Genomic DNA, 21,168 nt, shown 5'->3' with positions numbered 1-21,168 from the left:
AAGGTAGAGGTAACAAGCCAATATTTAGTGTGCATTTGCTATACATCATGCACGAGTCTAAGCACTTCATGTATATTAACTCAATCAGTAAAAACAACACTCTCAGGCAGGCACTGCTTATATCTATCCACATGTGACAGATGCACAGACTCAAGCACAAGGGACTAAGTAAACTTGCCCAAGTTCATGGGGCCACAGCTCGAAACAGGAGGCAGGATTGGAACCCAGACTGGAGAATTCAGGCCCTTACATACTATGCTACATTCCTCTCATGAAGGTAAGAGCCTGGAGATCTAGGAAAATAATTGGACAGATCTCTACTGTGTCCCACACTGCGTTATTAGCCATCACTTCACATGAGTGTTACAGCAGGGTCATAGGAAACCCGCCCTATCACCTCCTTTTCCCCTTGAAGCTTGGATTCTTTTTTGGCACCCATACCTATTTGCACTCTGCCTTTCTGCAGTGATCCAGTGTACAGAGCAGATGTTCAGGTTTGGGCTTTGTGTAAGACAATATTGTTATGTCATCACTGTGTCAGGTAACCCATCTTGGCTTCTGTCTTCGCTAAGAATTTCTTTCTAGGGAAGTACTTTAGATTTGGGTTTCATTGATGTGCATTCCCCACAGTTCACATAAATTAACTCACCACCACTAGAACACCAATACCATATGAGATTGTTGTGAAATATGCTAGTATCTGGGGAGAGAAGTGTATCATTCCGCCGATCACTGGGAACATAAACAGAGACTGTAAATAGTCATTTTGTAACTGTTACCTTTCCAACTGTCAAAATGTGCAGAATTTGAGTAGTACCGGGAGTTGTAGAGAAAATGATCTGGAGAATGTCTGACTTAGTTTGCCAAAGAAACATCAGCTCGGCTGCCGTGCCGCCGATAGATTATCCGCGCCCCCCCCAACAATCTTACTTCCTCTTCTGTTTAGATTCAGGGAGGTGTTGAGCATCTGCTTCTTTTTCACGTGGCTGTTAATGATATTATTACAGTTTCGTAAAGCACGATACTTACCATACCTTAGGCCAAATGTCCAAAAGAGCAAATAGAAGCTTCTAGTTCTGACAGGGATTCAAGCCTGTAAGTGGGACACTGGGACACAAAAATAGCAAGAAATAGATGACTCACACAAAAGTATTGTGTAGCCCCAGCGGTAGGGCAAGAAGGCCCCAATCCTGGGTCCTCAGTGAGTATTACCTGTGTCCTTGTGACCAGGAGAAAGGCAAGGCACTTGTAAGTGAAGGCAGGGGGCAGAGGGGGCTGAGCTCAAGGAAGACAGTAGAGTCTGCACCAGAAAGGAGGGGAAAGAGGTTCATTTGGGAAAGTGGGAAAGGGCCGGAAAGATGTTGAGGGGGCAGCATTCAGACGCCTTGCTAGAGTAATTTAAAACCTGAAGTTCAGTGTTACCAGCACATACTTAAGAAACTCTAAAGTAACAGCAAGCTCTTTCTTCTCAGCTCACGTTCCAGGTAAGGAGCATTTTTATTTTTGAAATCCAGGTGCACAGTCAGGAGAAGGGAGAAAACAGTGACACCCATCTTTTTAATGAGCATTGCTACTGGAAGAGAAATTAGCATCACTCTGAGTTTTTTGTGATGTCAGTTAAATGAAGGTATTTTATAGCACTTTACAACAAATTAGAATCAACTAAATTGAAAATAAGCCTAGCAGCTGGGATAAGTAATCAGGTAAGTGGCCAGTTTTGCTATTTTTGCTTTGAGCTAAAGACAGAAGCTGAATTGCTAATGTCCCTGAGGTGTAAGATCACAAATGGGGAGCATCATTTCTGGGATGGTGGCTTAAGACGCTAGAAGCTCTGTCTTGCCCTCCAGTCTACAACTCGCTTAGCCAGGTTCCCTGGAAAGTGGCCGTGGCACATCCGGTGTGCAGCAGAGAGCACGAGAGGGATGTGCTCCAGTGCAGGCCAGAGCTCTGCTTTTGGCAGAACGTTAGGGAGCAGACTGGAAATAGATGACCCAGAACAAGGCAATAAATCATCCCCATTAACTGAGAGGCTCTGATGAAAGGACGGAAATTCATAGACAGACTTTATGGCCACTCATGAAGTCAGCCCAAATCAGAGGAACTATTAGAACAGTTTTATGTCGTAACAAAATGGTGACTGTGCTCCCGGGCTGCAATTTGCATACAGTCAGAATGCCCTGACAGAATTAACACTGGCTGCGGTGGACAGAAGTTACAGCAAGTGCCTTTCACTCCCTGGGCCAGGGTTTCTTGTGTGGATTACTAGACGACGTGAGTATCTGAAGTGTGTTCGGGAAGCTGTTGAGGAGGCTAAAGGAAGCTTGGCAAGCGTAGCTATGCTGAGGTTGGTGGCCCAGGCTCTACCCCATGTGTGTGTGGGCAAGAGGCAGAGGAGAGAGACGAGGGAATGGGAGCATTACTAGACGCAGACCTTGCCCATTGCTCAGACGGAAGGCCAGCAGATATTAAGAGGGCAACAGATGAAGATAAAACGACACTTGTATTATGCTTTCTAAAGAGAAATAGGCTGTATTGAGCATGTAATTTTCATATTTTTTCTCCTCTCAGCTGCTGAATTAAATGAAATAAACTGATTTGCAAACCCGTGGATCTAGGTTGTTTCCTACTAGAGGAAAATAAAATTTGCACAGATTTTGTGCTACTTAAGCATTGTCTACTAGAAAATTTTTCTCAAAATATTTATAGGTTTACTTTTTCATCTTAATTTTTTATCTTAAAATATTCAGACTTTCCAGATGCCTAATTACTGAAGCAGCAGGTGATTTGATAATGATAAATGGCACCTTCTCCCCTAATTTCTTCAATAGTAACTTCTCTGACCCTAACCAATAGCCCTTACTTCCAGTAGTTTAAGTTTAGATATGGGAAGAACAAGGTTTTAAACTTCCATCAGCATTACCTTTTGATAATTCTGTTCATAGACAGCATCTTAAGCCAGCAGAGTAGGCAGGCAAAGCTGATGTCTCTACTAGCTTATCAAATGTATCATGATTCCATGGCAAATAGAACGAGTCTCTGATGAATCAGCCAATACTGAAAACACATCTTCACTATCGAGCTCCAAACTGACAGCCTCTCGTGCTTGACTGTGGTCCACCAACTACCCCAGGGCACTTTACTGGCTTGATGGATCACTGGGCTCTGAAAGCACTAAAACATATGTCCAAGTTGTAGAGGTTATCCACTCTATCTTGTTGCTTTGATGACAATGGATACAGAGGATTGAGTGAATTTGTAGGACAGGAGTTCAAATGTGGTGACCCATTATTTCCAGAGAAACAGTTCTCTGCAGTATCTCCTCTCTGCTTTGTACTCTCCTCTCCTGGCTAATAAATTGCTTAGTCATGAGCGCCGAGAAAAACCTAGTGGGAACACTGGGAGCTGCTGCTACTGTTTCTACTTTGCATTAGAACGTAATTTCTCATTTTATTTTATGAAATGTGGGGTTGATGTATCATGAGTAACTCAAATGTGCTGAAGATACTGGTGTAGAAAATGTCTGCCCGAGAGTAATCTGGTCGTTTACATGCGCTTTGTAATAACATCTGAGAAAGAAATGACTACGCAGCTTATTGTATCATTTGTCACATTGCCTGAATCACTAATGTAAAGACCCAATGTTATTGGAAATAATGTAGACATTTTCCCTCCATGTTTGTGTTTTACAGTGGCTGCTAATTTACAGAAGATTGTAGATGATCCCAAAGCTTTAAAAACATTGACATTTAAGTTGGTAAGTTGAAAGTTATGGAAAAGGTAAATACGTTATCATGCTGTGCCAGCAAGGAATAATAATATTGTTTAATAGCCTGCTCTGTAGCTTTGTCGCTATTGTTCTTTTCTTTTGGGGCCCATTTTGGCATTTGCCGTTTGCCTGCTCGACAGTTGGGAACATTTTCTGATCACGAGCAGCAGGCTCGTCGTCCGTGAGTGTAGCTCGTTGTCCTGCCGTCCTGTCTCTGAGAAGAGCCATGTGAGACATCTTGCAGCCTGTACCATTTTGCTTTCAGTTCGTTTGGCTGCTTGACTACATCTACAAAGTTAAACTGAATTCCAAGCAACGTGCTGAAGTGAAAGCCAAGTGGTTCTAACTTTTAAAACTTGAAGCTGATTGTTGTAGAAATGGTTTAGGTGATTGGAAGCGACTGCCCGCTAGAGGCTGGTGAACAAAGACATGACATTTTAACTCCACATTTCAAAACACAGAGACAGAATCTCTTAGAGGGGAAACAGTCCAGCAGCCTTTCTACACTAATAAATTTTAAATTTAAGATCTGGGATGGCCACAGAGACACAGAACACTGAACACGCTGGGATCATTGTGAAACCAAGAGATGGCGATCATGGCCAGAAATGGGGAGTGGCCAAATAGTGACTATTTTCCTGAAAGCAGGACCTTTAAACGACTCATTTAAGAAATGATAAATTAGTCTTACCAAGGGCCAGTCAGAATGCTGCAATTCAATACCTAGATGACTGACACTTTGCTATGTACAACATACTGATATCTTAATTTTTTTGTGAAAATTTAATGGAAAATGTACATGGCCAAAAATGCTAAATGATTAGTTACAGTAAATGTTAACCTAATTTCAAATGACTAGACTCTGTGGTAAAAGTTAAACACAGAGATTTTACAGAAAGAATTTATCTGAAGAGATTCATTTTGTTTTGATAAGAATATATTGTTTAGACACAGAGTGATAAATTAATTTGAAATCTCACCTTCTGGTTTGGGACTCCTCTGTCACCTCCATTATGTTTCTCACTTACCTGCATCTTTGTAAACATATTTATATGAGACTGTATTGATGAGAACATGACCACCTGTGTCAGCATATCAAGCCAATAATAATATTTCATGATTCATTTTTCATACCCTAAGAAAGAAGTTAAATGTGCCACTTTAGGAATATTTTGCCTCATTTTGAATATGTAAACATTGTCTGGAACTTGCTTACCTATAAACAGGAGTAGCAGGCCCCCAGCCCTTTCCTCTCATTGAAGGTTTTATAAGAACACCTACTCTGCTTTCTCTAAACTGGAAGAATATCGTGCGTCTCCCATCCCCTGCTCTGATCGGCTCGTTGCTTCCCTGGATCCGGTGTCTGATTCTGCCCACTCCATCCGCACCTCCAGTACCTCGCTGGGGTCCTCCTATCTTCCCAACCCTGAGTTTCCTGCCTCCAGCTCTGTTCCCCACACTGGGGCTGGGGCCGGAGCGATGCTTTTACCGTTCCCAAATGCCCCCAACACTTCGGTGGGTCTCTGCTGCCTCTTCCTAAAACCCAAGCCCCTGAACCTGGCTCAGGAGGCCACCCGGTCAGACCTCCCTCGGATCGCCGGCCTCACCCTTCCTTACCACCCCCACCCCTCTGTCTGTCTCGTTCTCAGGCTTCCTGTTTTCAGTGGCTGGCCCTTTACATTTCCATTTCCCTCTTACTAAAATGCTCTTCTCTCCCCACATCTCCGGGCCTCTTCTTTGTCTCACCAGCACTAGACATGTTCCAATTTTCTGCTTAAATTTTCCTTTCTCCATGAAGCTTTTTCTGACATCCAATCCTGGCTTAAGTCCCCCTCCTATGTTCTCCCTGACAAGGGTTATGTCATGAAACCATGCAGAGCTTATTTATATCTCTAGTACCTTTAGAGGCCCAAGAAGGCAGGCTTCTGTCTTAGATCCCCAGTGACTGGTGCACAGCAGGGGCTTGATAATAATTGAAATATATTGGAATAATATAAACCTCATTTACAAACACTTCAGCCATCATTATTTACTTTTCCTTTACATTTGTCTTAATCCTTCCTTGTAAAAGAATTCAAATTGGGACTCTTCTCCGTGCCCCCTTTTTTCAGAATCCCTTAAAAATTCCTTGGCTTTGCCTGCAGAACTAACAAAAATCATTACTATTTCTGGGGCATCCACTGCTTGCCCAGGCAGTGCCTGAGGTGTTTGACTGACTCCATCCTCGCGACCCCACGAGACGGTGATATCACAAGGTGCACCTTCTGGGAGGCTGACTTGCCCAGGGTCAGATGGTGCAGCAGCTGGGGATCCAGCTCTGGTCTAGCGTCCCAGGCCATACTCCCAACAACTAGTCATTCCCGGAGGTGGGACGCTGCAGCCTTAGGGCTTCACAGTTCTCTTGTTTCTTTGTGGAGTCATCCTTCGCGATGACTGGCTGCATTTGCAGTGGCTGAGACTGAGTATCTGTTGTACCTTAAGCAGACTGAGTAATACTGGCCCATCTGGCACAGGATTCCTGCAGGACAGCCCACACACGCTTTCCCTTATTACCCTTACAGCTTGAGAATGAAGTAATGTGGCATTTTCTCTAAATGGAAATTGATGGCTTTTTCCCACTAGAGTTAAGGATGTTAAATAAAGCCAAGCGCAGGAGCGCCCGTCTGTTTCTGTCACTTAACCTTCAGCCCAGCCCTACTTAAAACCTAGAAGCTTTCTTTGTTGTTAACGGTTGCCAGCCAGTTTGCGATGCCCTTGACAGAGCTAATCAGAACCAATCCTTGGCCTCATCTTTTGTAGAATGCTAACTTCCTGGTAAACCAGAGATTCACATCATTGGCCTTCATTCATCAATTCAGTTATTTTATTGGTGAATAATAAAGTTGAGGCATTTTTTTTCCTGGTGCTCAGGGTCCTTTTATCACTCAGCTGTTTAATCTGAGAGCTTTCTTTGCTTTGTAAGGGAGAAGGTCAGGGGCCTCAAAATGGTCTAAAGAACAGTGCTATCTTCAGGGATTTACTTAGGGGATGGGGTGGAGGGAGAACTTCAAAAAATGGCTAATGCCTAGGTGCCACAGCAGGCACCCTAACTTAACTGTTCTTGGTGGAACCTGGGCTCTGGGAGCTTTGAAAGCACCCTTGGTGATTGCGGTGTTGAGCCAAGTGTCTCTACTAGTGGTGGGAGTGGGGAGAGTGAAGACGGAGCCATCTACCAGTGGAGTGTTTCTCCACCTTGGCTTAAGTTTGAAAAGGTGTCTGTCCTTGTATATCTGTTTACAGAAGGAATAGCCCCAGGAGCAAGGGTGTTGTTCATATGAAGGAGCGCATTTACTTTTTCTCTCCGGAATGAGATCTTCAGCTCCACTTGGCAGATAAAAGTGGAGTATGATGCCGCGGCTGGCACGGCCAGGGACATCAGAAACCTTTTTTTTTAAATCACTTTTAACAAAAAGAGGGAATCTCAGCTCAAGTATTATCTGCTTTGGGTCTGACGTACCCACACTGGTTTGTTGGTGTTATGAGCCTTGCATCGAGACAAGTTTTCATAAATATTTTTAAGTCATTTTTAAAATTTTCTACCTTGCAATTTTGCAAAGTGAGTCTTACTGCTTTCAACGTGTGATATTTTAAATTTCATTAGTAAAAATATGAAATGAGATTGAAAACAGAATACACATTGTAAGTACATGTAATTAACATCCCATTGGCACATATTTACATGCACATTATAGATTTTAGTTACTGAAGTTTAATCACGTGTTGCAGATAGCAATTTTATAAGCATTTTGGCAGTTAATGACTGAAAGGCCTTATTTTTAGAGGCTTTCAGCATAGGTGTAGTGGAAGGCTGAGCCTCCAGAAGTGCAGGTAAAGCCAAGACTCAAATGAGATAAAAACTGTAGGGGAAGAAAGGTGAGACAGAGATCTTACAGAACTTGTCCATGCCTCCTGCTGCATCGGAAACAGTGTTTCTCCAGTGTGGCCACACGCAGTGTCTGCTTCACCTGGAAACTTGATCAGCATGTAAATTCTAGGGCCCCATCTCCGGCCTAAGAATCTCTGGCGAGTGGGACACAGGAATCTGTTTTAATAAGCTTTCCTGGTAGTTCTGATGCCTGTGAAAGTTTGAGAATCACTGCTTTAAAGGAAACTTGGAGTTCCACACATTGGGAAGCACTAGGATACAGTGATTCTCAAACTCTACTGAACCTGTGAATCTCCTAGGGAGCTCAGAAAATCCCAGTGCCCAGAGCACACCCCAGACCAGTCCAGCCTCCGGGGGTGGACATGGGCACTGGTATGCTTCCAGACTCACTGGGTGGTTCCACAGTGCATGCAGGTTTGGGGTGGAGGGAATCGCTGTGATTGGTGCTGGATAACCCCATCTTTAGCTCCTCTGCTGGACTCAGGCCATACCTGCTGGTCAGGCTAGTGAGGAGGTAGAGATTTTCAGAGTATAGACACTTGAGAGAGAGCGTGCCTGGTATTGTACTGTCGTGCTGCGTGAGTTCCTGACAGTACATGTATTTTCCTTTGAAGTTCACCAAGTATGGCTCCTGGACTTCTGGAGCTCTTTGTGGGTTCCCTTTAAAGTATCCATCCTGGATGTCAAACGCCTTCATAATAATACTAAATGTTACCTGCTTTTTCCAGTGCTGACCTTGGTGTAAAAGCCATGGTGGTCAAAACTGTTTATATTGGTGCAAATCAAGGCAGGAACATCAGTCTGTGCTAGGAGCCGCCCTGTTCTTCAGAGCCACTTAGGCATCTGCCCTCATCAGTAACTTTAAAAAACAGATACAGAACTAAGGCAGTTTCACATACGCATTTTCCTAATGTAGCATGAAACACTGATTTTTATTTAATCTCTTTTTTTTTAATGAAACACCATTTTTACTTGAAAAAACAATTGACAAACTGATCATTCAGACTAGGGATGTGGGAAACAACCCCTCAGTACTTGGACTTTCTGATGGCGGTGGGTGAAATTAATGAGCATGACTTGATACTGTATAGTGAACTATGGCAACATTGGAAAATGTGCGTAACTCAGTGACGCTGAGAAGTCATGGCCGTGGGAAAGTTCCATTCAAAGTGCAAGATAAACCGATGGGCCATCACACAACAGGGAATAAAAAGTTCTATGCTGTGGTTTTGGATTCCACGCTGCATCTAACCTTTAAGAAACTACTGCTTGGTGAGTTTTGGTGTAGTGACGAACAATATCCACAGTTATCTGTAAAGGCCATAAAACATGATTCCCTTTTTCAGTTAGGTGTTTGGTGAGACTGGATTTTTCTGTATATACTTCAAAGAAAACAATACACAGCAATAGACTGAATACAGAAGCACGTGTGAAAATCTGGCCGTCTATTTAGCACGACTTTAAAGAGATCTGTGAAATGTAAAACAGTGCCACTTCTCAGCTGTTCTTGCTTTTGTAAGCTGTAGTTATTTTTATGACAATATTATTTGTTAGTATATATTGGGTTTATTATTTTTAATGACTTCGTTGTTAAATATCTTCCGTTTCTATGTTAAACATTTGAATAATGTTAAAGGGATTATTAAAATATATTAAAAACAAACATGTTAATGTGGGTTATATTTATTTGGTAATACTAAGTCAGTGTAATAAATAAGCCCACATAAACATAAGCTTTTGGAGTCCTTGATAATTTTTGTGACACTTTACTCTCAGGGAATCCTGCGACCAAAAACTCTGAGACCTGCCCCCAGGGCCCTTTTCGCCTCAGGTCCACCTTTCGGAACCATTTGCATATTGCGCTGCAGTGAGACAGGACCTCAGCCTTGGGTAGGAGAGCGCCAGCAAGGTGGTGGGGAAGAAGGGGCTGCAGAGCTTGGAAGGACTGCCCTCCAGCCCGGCCTGCGCATCTTTGCCAGGAAGCAGAACATCCCAGGGCAGCTGCAGGAGACACTGCGACGTGGGCTGGGATCCAGGCTCCAAGGATGCCCTGGGCAGTGTACCCATGGCCACCCCTGGTTTGGTGACCCACTGTCATTGTAAATTCTCACTTCCATGACTCTCAACAAGAAAATTTAATGTTTTTCTTTTGTTGCTAGTTGGTTCACTGCTACTGGATATTTTGTTTTTTTTTTTTGTTTTTTTTGTTTTTTTTTTTTTATTTTTTTTATTTTTATTTTTTTTGAGAGGGCATCTCTCATATTTATTGATCAAATGGTTGTTAACAACAATAAAATTCAGTATAGGGGGGTCAATGCTCAATGTACAATCATTAATCCATCTCAAGCCTAATTCTCGTCAGTCTCCAATCTTCTGAAGCATAACGAACAAGTTCTTACATGGTGAACGAATTCTTACAGAGTGAATAAATTCTTACATGGTGAACAGTACAAGGGCAGTCATCACAGAAACTTTCGGTTTTGATCATGCAATATGACCTATAAACCATCAGGTCAAATATGAATATTCATTTGATTTTTGTACTTGATTTATATGTTCATCCCACATTTCTCCTATTATTATTATTATTTTTATTTTTAATAAAATGCTGAAGTGGTAGGTAGATGCAAGATAAAGGTAGAAAACATAGTTTAGTGCTGTAAGAAGGCAAATGTAGATGATCAGATGATCAGGTGTGTGCCTATGGACTAAGTATTAATCCAGGCTAGACAAGGGCAGCAAGACATCCACGGATGCAGAAGATTTCTCTCAAAGCAGGGGGGGTGAGGTTCTGAGCCTCACCTCTGTTGATCCCCAAATTCTCACCTGATGGCCCCCCTGCGACTGTGCCTGTCTTAGGTTGTTCCTCCCTTGAGGAATCTTACCCGTCTCTGGCTAACCAGTCATCTTCCGGGGCCATACAGGGAAATGTAAAGTTGGTAAGTGAGAGAGAAGCCATATTGTTTGCAAAGGTTAGCTTTTTACTTCTTTGCAGATTTATGCCCTGTGGCTTCTATGCCCAGCACTTGTCTCGAGGTATCTTTACCACCTGGAGGAATTATGATACTCGGTAAATTCGATATGAGGCACGAATTCTATTTAAGGTTTGTAATTAGGAAGGAAGAAGAAAAGCTATAGATGTAGCATATGAAGGAAACTTGGGAGGATTGATTATTTCTTTGACATATCTTCTTGTATAGTACCTTAAGTATGTATAGGTTTTAAACTACTAACTAATTTGCACACACATATTAACATAATAGGAATACGGTGACATAAACAAAGCAAATCTATAATTACCAGCCATCTCCAGTGAAGCCAAGAAAACCATTTAGGCACCCTAGGCATTTGTGAAAATTTATCTATGATATGATGGATATTTTCCAACTGTACTTGAACCATCAGACAAATTAAAGCAGCCCATTTCTGGGATCTGTTCACATCCCATATGTTCTTTTAACCATAGATAGTCTATAGTCATGAGATTTTGGGGTGCTACAACTTGCACCCCTCCCAACTCCTGGTTGAGTTCCAACAGTACAGATCCAGTCAAATTCGTTGTCTCACTGTATGCACATGCCAGCCTAGACATCTCCCTCCTCCTTCTTATGGCAAGTCCAGGAGACGGTGGGCTGGATGCAGCCACAACCGCAGCATCGTCCGGATCCCTGTGGAGGCTTTTTGATGATCATCCCCCGGCACGAGTCCTCCAGAGTGTGCTGATGCCGGAAGCTCCTCCTCATATCGTATCTTAGTTCATTTTCTGGGTATCCAAGCTAGGCCTTGATCTTCTGCGTAGAAACAAACAGACCCTTTGCCCACACTTTGACATGCCCTCTATACCACTGTGCAGAACTCATTGGAGGTCAGCACACAGGAACTGCTTTTTTTTTTTTTTTTTAATTAAGAGAAAGGAATATTATCAGAAAAGAGTACCTCCATAGCTGATCATCTGACACCCTTTAAGTGATCAACATTAAGGATATTTAAAGCATGCGTTGATCTTTGATTTACCAATAGTTTTATCCTGTTAAGGAGTAATCCCCCTTTTCTTTCTTTCTTTCTTTTTTTTTTTTTTAAATTTTTAATCTACACTTACCTGAAGAATACTATGTTTACTATGCTCTCCCCTATATCAGGTCCCCCCTAACAACCACATTACGGTTACTGTCCATCAGCTTAGCAAAATGTTGTAGAGTCACTACTTGTCCTCTCTGTGTTGTGCAGCCCACCCTCCCCTTTCTCCCTCCCCCCCATGCATGCTAATCTTAATACCCCCCTTCTTCTTCCCCCCCCTTATCCCTCCCTGCCCACCCATCCTCCCCAGTTCCTTTCCCTTTGGTACCTGTTAGTCCATTTTTGGGTTCTGTAATTCTGCTGCTGTTTTGTTCCTTCAGTTTTTCCTTTGTTCCTATACTCCTCAGATGAGTGAAATCATTTGGTATTTCTCTTTCTCCGCTTGGCTTATTTCACTGAGCATAATACTCTCCAGCTCCATCCATGTTGCTGCAAATGGTTGGATTTTTCCACTTCTTATGGCTGAGTAGTATTCCATTGTGTATATGTACCACATCTTCTTTATCCATTCATCTACAGATGGACATTTAGGTTGCTTCCAATTCTTGGCTATTGTAAATAGTGCTGCGATAAACATAGGGGTGCATCTGTCTTTCTCAAACTTGATTGCTGCGTTCTTAGGGTAAATTCCTAGGAGTGGAATTCCTGGGTCAAATGGTAGGTCTGTTTTGAGCATTTTGATGCACCTCCATACTGCTTTCCACAATGGTTGAACTAATTTACATTCCCACCAGCAGTGTAGGAGGGTTCCCCTTTCTCCACAGCCTCGCCAACATTTGTTGTTGTTTGTCTTTTGGATGGCAGCTATCCTTACTGGTGTGAGGTGATACCTCATTGTAGTTTTAATTTGCATTTCTCTGATAATTAGTGATGTGGAGCATCTTTTCATGTGTCTCTTGGCCATCTGTATTTCTTTTTTGGAGAACTGTCTGTTCAGTTCCTCTGCCCATTTTTTAATTGGGTTATTTGTTTTTTGTTTGTTGAGGCGTGTGAGCTCTTTATATATTCTGGACGTCAAGCCTTTATCAGATCTGTCATTTTCAAATATATTCTCCCATACTGTAGGGTTCCTTTTTGTTCTATTGATGGTGTCTTTCGCTGTACAGAAGCTTTTCAGCTTAATGTAGTCCCACTTGCTCATTTTTGCTGTTGTTTTCCTTGCCCGGGGAGATATGTTCAAGAAGAGATCACTCATGTTTATGTCTAAGAGGTTTTTGCCTATGTTTTTTTCCAAGAGTTTAATGGTTTCGTGACTTACATTCAGGTCTTTGATCCATTTTGAGTTTACCTTTGTATATGGGGTTAGACAATGGTCCAGTTTCATTCTCCTACATGTAGCTGTCCAGTTTTGCCAGCACCATCTGTTGAAGAGACTGTCATTTTGCCATTGTATGTCCATGGCTCCTTTATCAAATATTAATTGACCATATATGTTTGGGTTAATTTCTGGGGTCTCTAATCTGTTCCACTGGTCTGTGGCTCTGTTCTTGTGCCAGTACCAAATTGTCTTGATTACTATGGCTTTGTAGTAGAGCTTGAAGTTGGGGAGTGAGATCCCCCCTACTTTATTCTTCTTTTTCAGGATTGCTTTGGCTATTCGGGGTCTTTGGTGTTTCCATATGAATTTTTGAATTATTTGTTCCAATTCATTGAAGAATGTTGCTGGTAATTTGAGAGGGATTGCATCAAATTTGTATATTGCTTTCGGCAGGATGGCCATTTTGACGATATTAATTCTTCCTAGCCATGAGCATGGGATGAGTTTCCATTTATTAGTGTCCCCTTTAATTTCTCTTAAGAGTGACTTGTAGTTTTCAGAGTATAAGTCTTTCACTTCCTTGGTTAGGTTTATTCCTAGGTATTTTATTCTTTTTGATGCAATGGTGAATGGAATTGTTTTCCTGATTTCTCTTTCTATTGATTCGTTGTTAGTGTATAGGAAAGCTACAGATTTCTGTGTGTTGATTTTGTATCCTGCAACTTTGCTGTATTCCGATATCAGTTCTAGTAGTTTTGGAGTGGAGTCTTTAGGGTTTTTTATGTACAGTATCATATCATCTGCAAATAGTGACAGTTTAACTTCTTCTTTACCAATCTGGATTCCTTGTATTTCTTTGTTTTGTCTGATTGCCGTGGCTAGGACCTCCAGTACTATGTTAAATAACAGTGGGAAGAGTGGGCATCCCTGTCTGGTTCCCGATCTCAGTGGAAATGCTTTCAGCTTCTCGCTGTTCAGTATAATGCTGGCTGTGGGTTTATCATATATGGCCTTTATTATGTTGAGGTACTTGCCCTCTATTCCCATTTTGCTGAGAGTTTTTATCATGAATGGATGTTGAATTTTGTCAAATGCTTTTTCAGCATCTATGGAGATGATCATGTGGTTTTTGTCTTTCTTTTTGTTGATGTGGTGGATGATGTTGATGGATTTTCGAATGTTGTACCATCCTTGCATCCCTGGGATGAACCCCACTTGGTCATGGTGTATGATCCTTTTGATATACTGTTGAATTCTGTTTGCTAATATTTTATTGAGTATTTTTGCATCTACGTTCATCAGGGATATTGGTCTGTAATTTTCTTTTTTGGTGGGGTCTTTGCCTGGTTTTGGTATTAGGGTGATGTTGGCTTCATAGAATGAGTTTGGGAGTATTCCCTCTTCTTCTATTTTGTGGAACACTTTAAGGAGAATGGGTATTATGTCTTCTCTGTGTGTCTGATAAAATTCCGAGGTAAATCCGTCCGGCCCCGGGGTTTTGTTCTTGGGTAGTTTTTTGATTACTGTTTCAATTTCTTTGCTTGTAATTGGTTTGTTTAACTTTTGTGTTTCTTCCTTGGTCAGTCTTGGGAGGTTGTATTTTTCTAGGAAGTTGTCCATTTCTTCTAGGTTTTCCAGCTTGTTGGCATATAGGTTTTCATAGTAGTCTTTAATAATTCTTTGTATTTCTGTGGAGTCTGTCGTGATTTTTCCATTCTCATTTCTGATTATGTTGATTTGTGTTGACTCTCTTTTTCTCTTAATAAGTTGGGCTAGAGGCTTATCTATTTTGTTTATTTTCTCAAAGAACCAGCTCTTGGTTTCGTTGATTTTTGCTATTGTTTTATTCTTCTCAATTTTGTTTATTTCTTCTCTGATCTTTATTATGTCCCTCCTTCTGCTGACTTTAGGCCTCATTTGTTCTTCTTTTTCCAGTTTTAATAATTGTGATGTTAGACTATTCATTTGGGATTGTTCTTCCTTCTTCAAGTGTGCCTGGATTGCTATATACTTTCCTCTTAAGACTGCTTTCGCTGCATCCCACAGAAGTTGGGGCTTAGTGTTGTTGTTGTCATTTGTTTCTATATATTCCTTGATCTCTATTTTGATTTGTTCATTGATCCATTGATTATTTAGTAGCATGTTGTTAAGCCTCCATGTGTTTGTGAGCCTTTTTGTTTTCTTTGTACAATTTATTTCTACTTTCATACCTTTGTGGTCTGAAAAATTGGTTGGTAGAATTTCAATATTGTGGAATTTACTGAGGCTCTTTTTGTGAGCTAGTATGTGGTCTATTCTGGAGAATGTTCCATGTGCACTTGAGAAGAATGTATATCCTGTTGCTTTTGGATGTAAAGTTCTATAGATGTCTATTAGGTCCATCTGTTCTAGTGTGTTGTTCAGTGCCTGTGTGTCTTTACTTATTTTCTGCCCGGTGGATCTATCCTTTGGGGTGAGTGGTGTGTTGAAGTCTCCTACAATGAATGCATTGCAGTCTATTTCCCTCTTTAGTTCTGTTAGTATTTGCTTCACATATGCTGGTGCTCCTGTATTGGGTGCATATATATTTAGAATGGTTATATCCTCTTGTTGGACTAAGCCCTTTATCATTATGTAGTGGCCTTCTTTATCTCTTGTTACTTTCTTTGTTTTGAAGTCTATTTTGTCTGATGTTAGTACTGCAACCCCTGCTTTCTTCTCACTGTTGTTTGCCTGAAATATGTTTTTCCATCCCTTGACTTTTAGTCTATGCTTATCTTTGGGTTTAAGGTGAGTTTCTTGTAAGCAGCATATAGATGGGTCTTGCTTTTTTATCCATTCTATTACTCTATGTCTTTTGATTGGTGCATTAAGTCCATTTACATTTAGGGTGACTATTGAAAGATATGTACTTATTGCCATTGCAGGCTTTAGATTCGTGGTTACCAAAGGTTCAAGGTTAGCTTCTTTAGTATCTTACTGCCTAACTTAGCTCGCTTATTGAGCTGTTATATACACTGTCTGGAGAGTCTTTTCTTCTCTCCCTTCTTATTCCTCCTCCTCCCTTCTTCATATGTTGTGTGTTTTGTTCTGTGCTCTTTTTAGGGGTGCTCCCACCTAGAGCAGTCCCTGTAGGATGCCCTGTAGAGGTGGTTTGTGGGAAGCAAATTCCCTCAGCTTTTGCTTGTCTGGGAATTGTTTGATCCCACCATCATATTTAAATGATAGTCGTGCTGGATACAGTATCCTTGGTTCAAGGCCCTTCTGTTTCATTGCATTAAGTATATCATGCCATTCTCTTCTGGCCTGTAGGGTTTCTGTTGAGAAGTCTGATGTTAGCCTGATTGGTTTTCCTTTATAGGTGACCTTTTTCTCTCTAGCTGCCTTTAAAACTCTTTCCTTGTCCTTGATCCTTGCCATTTTAATTATTATGTGTCTTGGTGTTGTCCTCCTTGGATCCTTTCTGTTGGGGGTTCTGTATAATTCCATGGTCTGTTCGATTATTTCCTCCCCCAGTTTGGGGAAGTTTTCAGCAATTATTTCTTCAAAGACACTTTCTATCCCTTTTCCTCTTTCTTCCTCTTCTGGTATCCCTATAATACGAATGTTTTTCCTTTTGTATTGGTCACATATTTCTCTTAGTGTTGTTTCATTCCTGGAGATCCTTTTATCTCTCTCTATGTCAGCTTCTATACGTTCCTGTTCTCTGGCTTCTATTCCTTCAATGGCCTCTTGCATCTTATCCATTCTGCTTATAAATCCTTCCAGGGATTGTTTCACTTCTGTGATCTCTTTCCTGACATCTGTGATCTCCTTCTGGACTTCCTCCCACTGCTCTTGCATTTTTCTCTGCATCTCATCCCACTGCTCTTGCATTTTTCTCTGCATCTCATCCCATTGCTCTTGCATTTTTTTCTGCATCTCTGTCAGCATGTTCATGATTTTTATTTTGAATTCTTTTTCAGGAGGACTAGTTAGGTCTGTCTCCTTCTCAGGTGTTGTCTCTGTGATCTTTGTCTGCCTGTAGTTTTGCCTTTTCATGGTGATAGAGATAGTCTGCAGAGCTGGTACAAGTGACCGCTGGAAGAGCTTCCCTTCTTGTTGGTTTGTAGCCTTTTCCTGGGAGAATAGCGACCTCTAGTGGCTTGTGCTGGGCAGCTGTGCGCAGACAGGGCTTCTGCTTCCTGCCCAGTTGCTTTGGGGTTTATCTCCACTGTTGCTGTGGGCTTGGCCTGGCTGGGGCTGTTCCTCCAAAATGGTGGAGCCCCGTTGGAGGGAGAGCAGCCAGGAGACTATTTATCTCCGTAAGGGGCCTCTGTGCTCCCTGCTGCCCAGGGGGTTAGAGTGCCCAGAGATCCCCAGATTCCCTGCTTCTGGTCTAAGTGACCTGTCCTGCCCCTTTAAGATTTCCAAAAAGCACTCTCCAAACCAAAACAACAACAGCAACAATGAGAGAGGGAACAGAAAGGAAAAAAAAAAAAGAAAAAACACGCGATTTTTTTTTTTTTTTCCTCAGGTGCCGGTCCCAGGCACCTGCGCACTGGTCCTGCTGCCCTGTCTCCCTAGCACCAGGGTCCCTGTCCTTTCAAGGCTTCCAAAAAGCACCCACCCACCGGTCCCGCAGGGAAGGAACGCTCGATATTCTTTGTCCTCAGGCACTGGTCCCACGCACCCGCTCACCAGTCCCGTCGCCCTGCCTCCCTAGCACCGGGGTCCCTGTCCCTTCAAGGCTTCCAAAAAGCACTTGGCAAAAAGAGAGAAAAAAAAGGGGAAAAACGCGCGATTTCTTCCGTCCTCAGGTGCTGGTCTCAGGCACCCACCCACCGGTCCCACAGGGAAAAATGCGGGATATTCTTTGTCCTCAGGTGCCGGTCCCAGGCACCCGCTCACCAGTCCCGCCGCCCTGCCTCCCTAGTACCGGGGTCCCTGTCCCTTTTAGGCTTCCAAAAAGCACTCGCAGAAAAGAGAAAAAAAAAAGGGGAAAAACGCGCGATTTCCTCTGTCCTCAAGTGCCGGTCTCAGGCACCCGCCCACCGGTCCCGCAGGGAAAAGCGGGGGATATTCTTTGTCCTCAGGCGCCGGTCCCAGCCACCCGCTCACCAGTCCCGCCACCGTGCCTCCCTAGCACTGGGGTCCCCGTCCCTTCAAGGCTTCCAAAAAGCGCTTGCCAAAAAGAGAAAAAAAAAAAGGGGAAAAACGCGCGACCTCCTCCGTCCTCAGGCACCGGTCTCAGGCACCCGCCCCCAGGTCTCGCAGGGAGAAACGCGGGATATTCTTTGTCCTCCGGCGCCGTTCCCAGGCACCTCCTCACCGGTCCCGCCACCCTGCCTCCCCAGCAACGGGGGCCCGTCCCTCTAAGGCTTCCAAAAAGCGCTCGCCAAAAAAAAAAAACCTGCTCCGGTTTCTCTCCACCCGCCGGGAGCCGGGGGGAGGGGCGCTCGGGTCCCGCCGGGCTGGGGCTTGTATCTTACCCCCTTCACAAGGCGCTGGGTTCTTGCAGGTGTGGATGTGGTCTGGATGTTGTCCTGTGTCCTGTGGTCTCTATTTTAGGAAGATTTTTCTTTGTTATATTTTCATAGCTCTATGTGTTTTTGGGAGGAGATTTCCACTGCTCTACTCACGCCGCCATCTTGGCTCCCGCCCCCGGATATTTTGTTTTTATTTCTAGTCATTTTATCCTTCCTTACTCACATTGCCAAATTTCTGATGGAGCTTTGAAATGCGCTGTCGTGCCTCCCGCTTGCCAGTCTGACCTTTCTGTCTCCAGCAGCAGTTTGTCCGCAGACGTGTGTCATTGCCTATTAATTACACGAATTGTTTCTGCCCCAACTCAGTGGGTTGAGTAAATGACGTTAACAATAGCTGCATAGGAAGGAAGAAAAGGGTTAGAGAGACAGATAAGTAACATTGATAATGGAAGGAGAAAGTTGGTGGCAGGGTGGTGGTGAATATAACAGTATCAGTTTGACAAATACCCACTGGAAAATCTCACAGCTGAAAGCCTTCTATGCCTATATACTTTTTTAAAACTTATAAGGAGAGGAGCATTTCTGATCTTACTGCCCCTGCCAACACGATGAAATTACTGAATAGCTTATCTGTCAAATTTAACTAGAGAAATCACTGGACGGGCACAAAGTAAATTCTTTAACTGCTAACTAATATCTGTACCCTTTACACTACTGATTTTCTTATATATCTAACACTGAATATTATTTTATTTAAAATATTTTAGTTATAGGTCTAATTAGCTGCTTATTTTAAAAGTAAATGCTGGGGTTGGCAGAGGGCTGAGTTTATGTGCTGTTTCTTGGAGCAGTCTGATGATTGGGAAGTGCTTTTTTCCATGGAAAGTTGTTTCAACAATAATTTAGCAGGAATTAGGCTAAGAAAAGATTTACCCATCCCCACTTGCGGTACTTCCTGATACCCAATTTTGATTTATGTACTGTTGAGTGAAGGTGCAGCTTCAAATGGTGACTTGAATACTCTGTGCATGAGTGACGAGGAAACGGGGAGAGGCAGTGAAAAATGACTTAGGAATTAGGACCAACGAGAAGCTCGATAGGCAGTGGCTTATTTCCAGTTCCTTTTGATTTTGAAGAGAAAAAGTATTTGGCACACTATAATTTGGGACAATTTTAGGCAATACATGTTCTAAAATATTATAAACAAAATTCTGTTATGAGAAAAACAGTGTTATGGTACCTTTCCTCAAATCACTCACTGGCACTTGAATAGGAGTTAACCTATCATGAGCCACTCCACTCCTTGGTGACCCCTTTTTTTTCTGGCTAGTTTTACTAAGGAGATGTTTTTGGGGAAAACCAAACACCCCAAGGTGACCTGTTAGATCGCTTGTGTTCATTTTCACAGTATTTTTTTGAAGTATAGTTGTCATACAATATTATATTTATTATAATTTGACTGTTATGAAATGCTCACCATGAAGCATTGTTACCATCTGTCACTACACACAATTATTACACTATTACTGACTATTTCTTACAATGGTCTTTCTATTCTTTTTTTTTTCTAGACGTTTATACCTCTTAATCCCCTCCCGTTTTGCCTATCCCCCACCCCTATGGCAATCCCCAGTTCTCTACATGTCTGAATCCATTTAGATTCTACATATAAGGGAAATAATGTGGTCTTTGTCTTTCTCTGACTTTTTTCACTTGGCATGATGCCCTCTGGGCCCAACATATGGCTAACATTCCATTGTGTCTATGTACCACCTCTTCTTTACCCATTCATCTATGGAGGGACACTTAGGGTGCTTCTCTGCCTTGGCAATTGTGTATGTTGCTGCAGTAAACATAACAGCACATACATCTTTTCTTTTCAAATCAGGGATTTTGTTTTCTTCGGGTAAATTCCTAGAGGTGGAATTACTGGATCATATGTTACTTCTATTTTTAGTCTTTTGAGTAACCTCTGGACTGTTTTTCATAATGGCTGCACCAATTTACATTCCCACCAACAGTGTAGGAGGGTTCCCATTTCTCTACATCCTCTCCAGCACTTGTTATTTCTTGTCTTTTAGATAGTAGCCATTCTGACTGGTGTGAGGTGATAATTCGTTGTGGCTTTGATTTGCATTTCCCTGATGGTCAGTGATGTGGAGCCCCTTTTCATGTGTTTTGCTGGCCATCTGTATGTCTTTTTGGTGTTGCGTTGTAAGAGTCTTTTCTATATTTTGGGTATTAGCCCCTCACGAGCTCTATCATTTGCAAATATATTTTCCCATTCAGTAATTCACCTTTTCATTTTGTTAAGGTTTCCTTTGCTGTGCAGCTTTTTCACTTTGATATAGTCCCACTTGATTATGTTTGCTTTTGATGCATTTGACTGGGGAGTTGTATCCAGAAAATGTTTCTAATGCCATTGTCCCAGAACTAGGTCTTCAATTTTGAGTTTATTCTTGTGTATGGTGTGAGAGATCCAGTTTTTCTTTTGCATGTGGCTGACCAGTTTGCCCAGTACCATTTATTGAAGAGATTGTCTTTTCCCTGTTGTATATTCTGCCTCCTTTGTCGTAGATTGACCACATAAGCTTGGGTTTATTTCTGGGCTAGTCTCTTCCACTGATCTATATGTCTTATGTTTTTGGTGCTGTATGAGCTCTTCAGGTATTTGGATAGTAACTCCTTGCCAGAT

General features: G+C 42.2%; 1 protein-coding gene and 1 long non-coding RNA gene across 4 annotated transcripts in view; one reads left to right on the top strand and one right to left on the bottom strand.

The window, feature by feature from the left end:
• The window catches only part of LOC108398533 (uncharacterized), a 36,746-nt gene that overhangs the window by 8,530 nt on the left and 7,048 nt on the right, over nt 1–21,168 (bottom strand). The gene's annotated exons all lie outside the window — the stretch shown is intronic.
• Nucleotides 1–21,168, top strand: part of STK39 (serine/threonine kinase 39) — a 268,447-nt gene that overhangs the window by 245,296 nt on the left and 1,983 nt on the right. For all 3 annotated transcript variants that reach the window (XM_036995948.2, XM_036995950.2, XM_073241605.1), the window contains exon 17: nt 3,690–3,754. In XM_036995948.2, the coding sequence (XP_036851843.1) occupies nt 3,690–3,754 (65 nt within the window). The remainder of the gene's footprint in view (nt 1–3,689; nt 3,755–21,168) is intronic.

Source organism: Manis javanica, chromosome 7 (genome assembly GCF_040802235.1).
Source record: "Manis javanica isolate MJ-LG chromosome 7, MJ_LKY, whole genome shotgun sequence".
Lineage (NCBI taxonomy): Eukaryota > Metazoa > Chordata > Mammalia > Pholidota > Manidae > Manis > Manis javanica.
The sequence above is the reverse complement of the archived record's forward strand: the minus strand, read 5'-3'. Positions and strand labels throughout refer to the sequence as shown.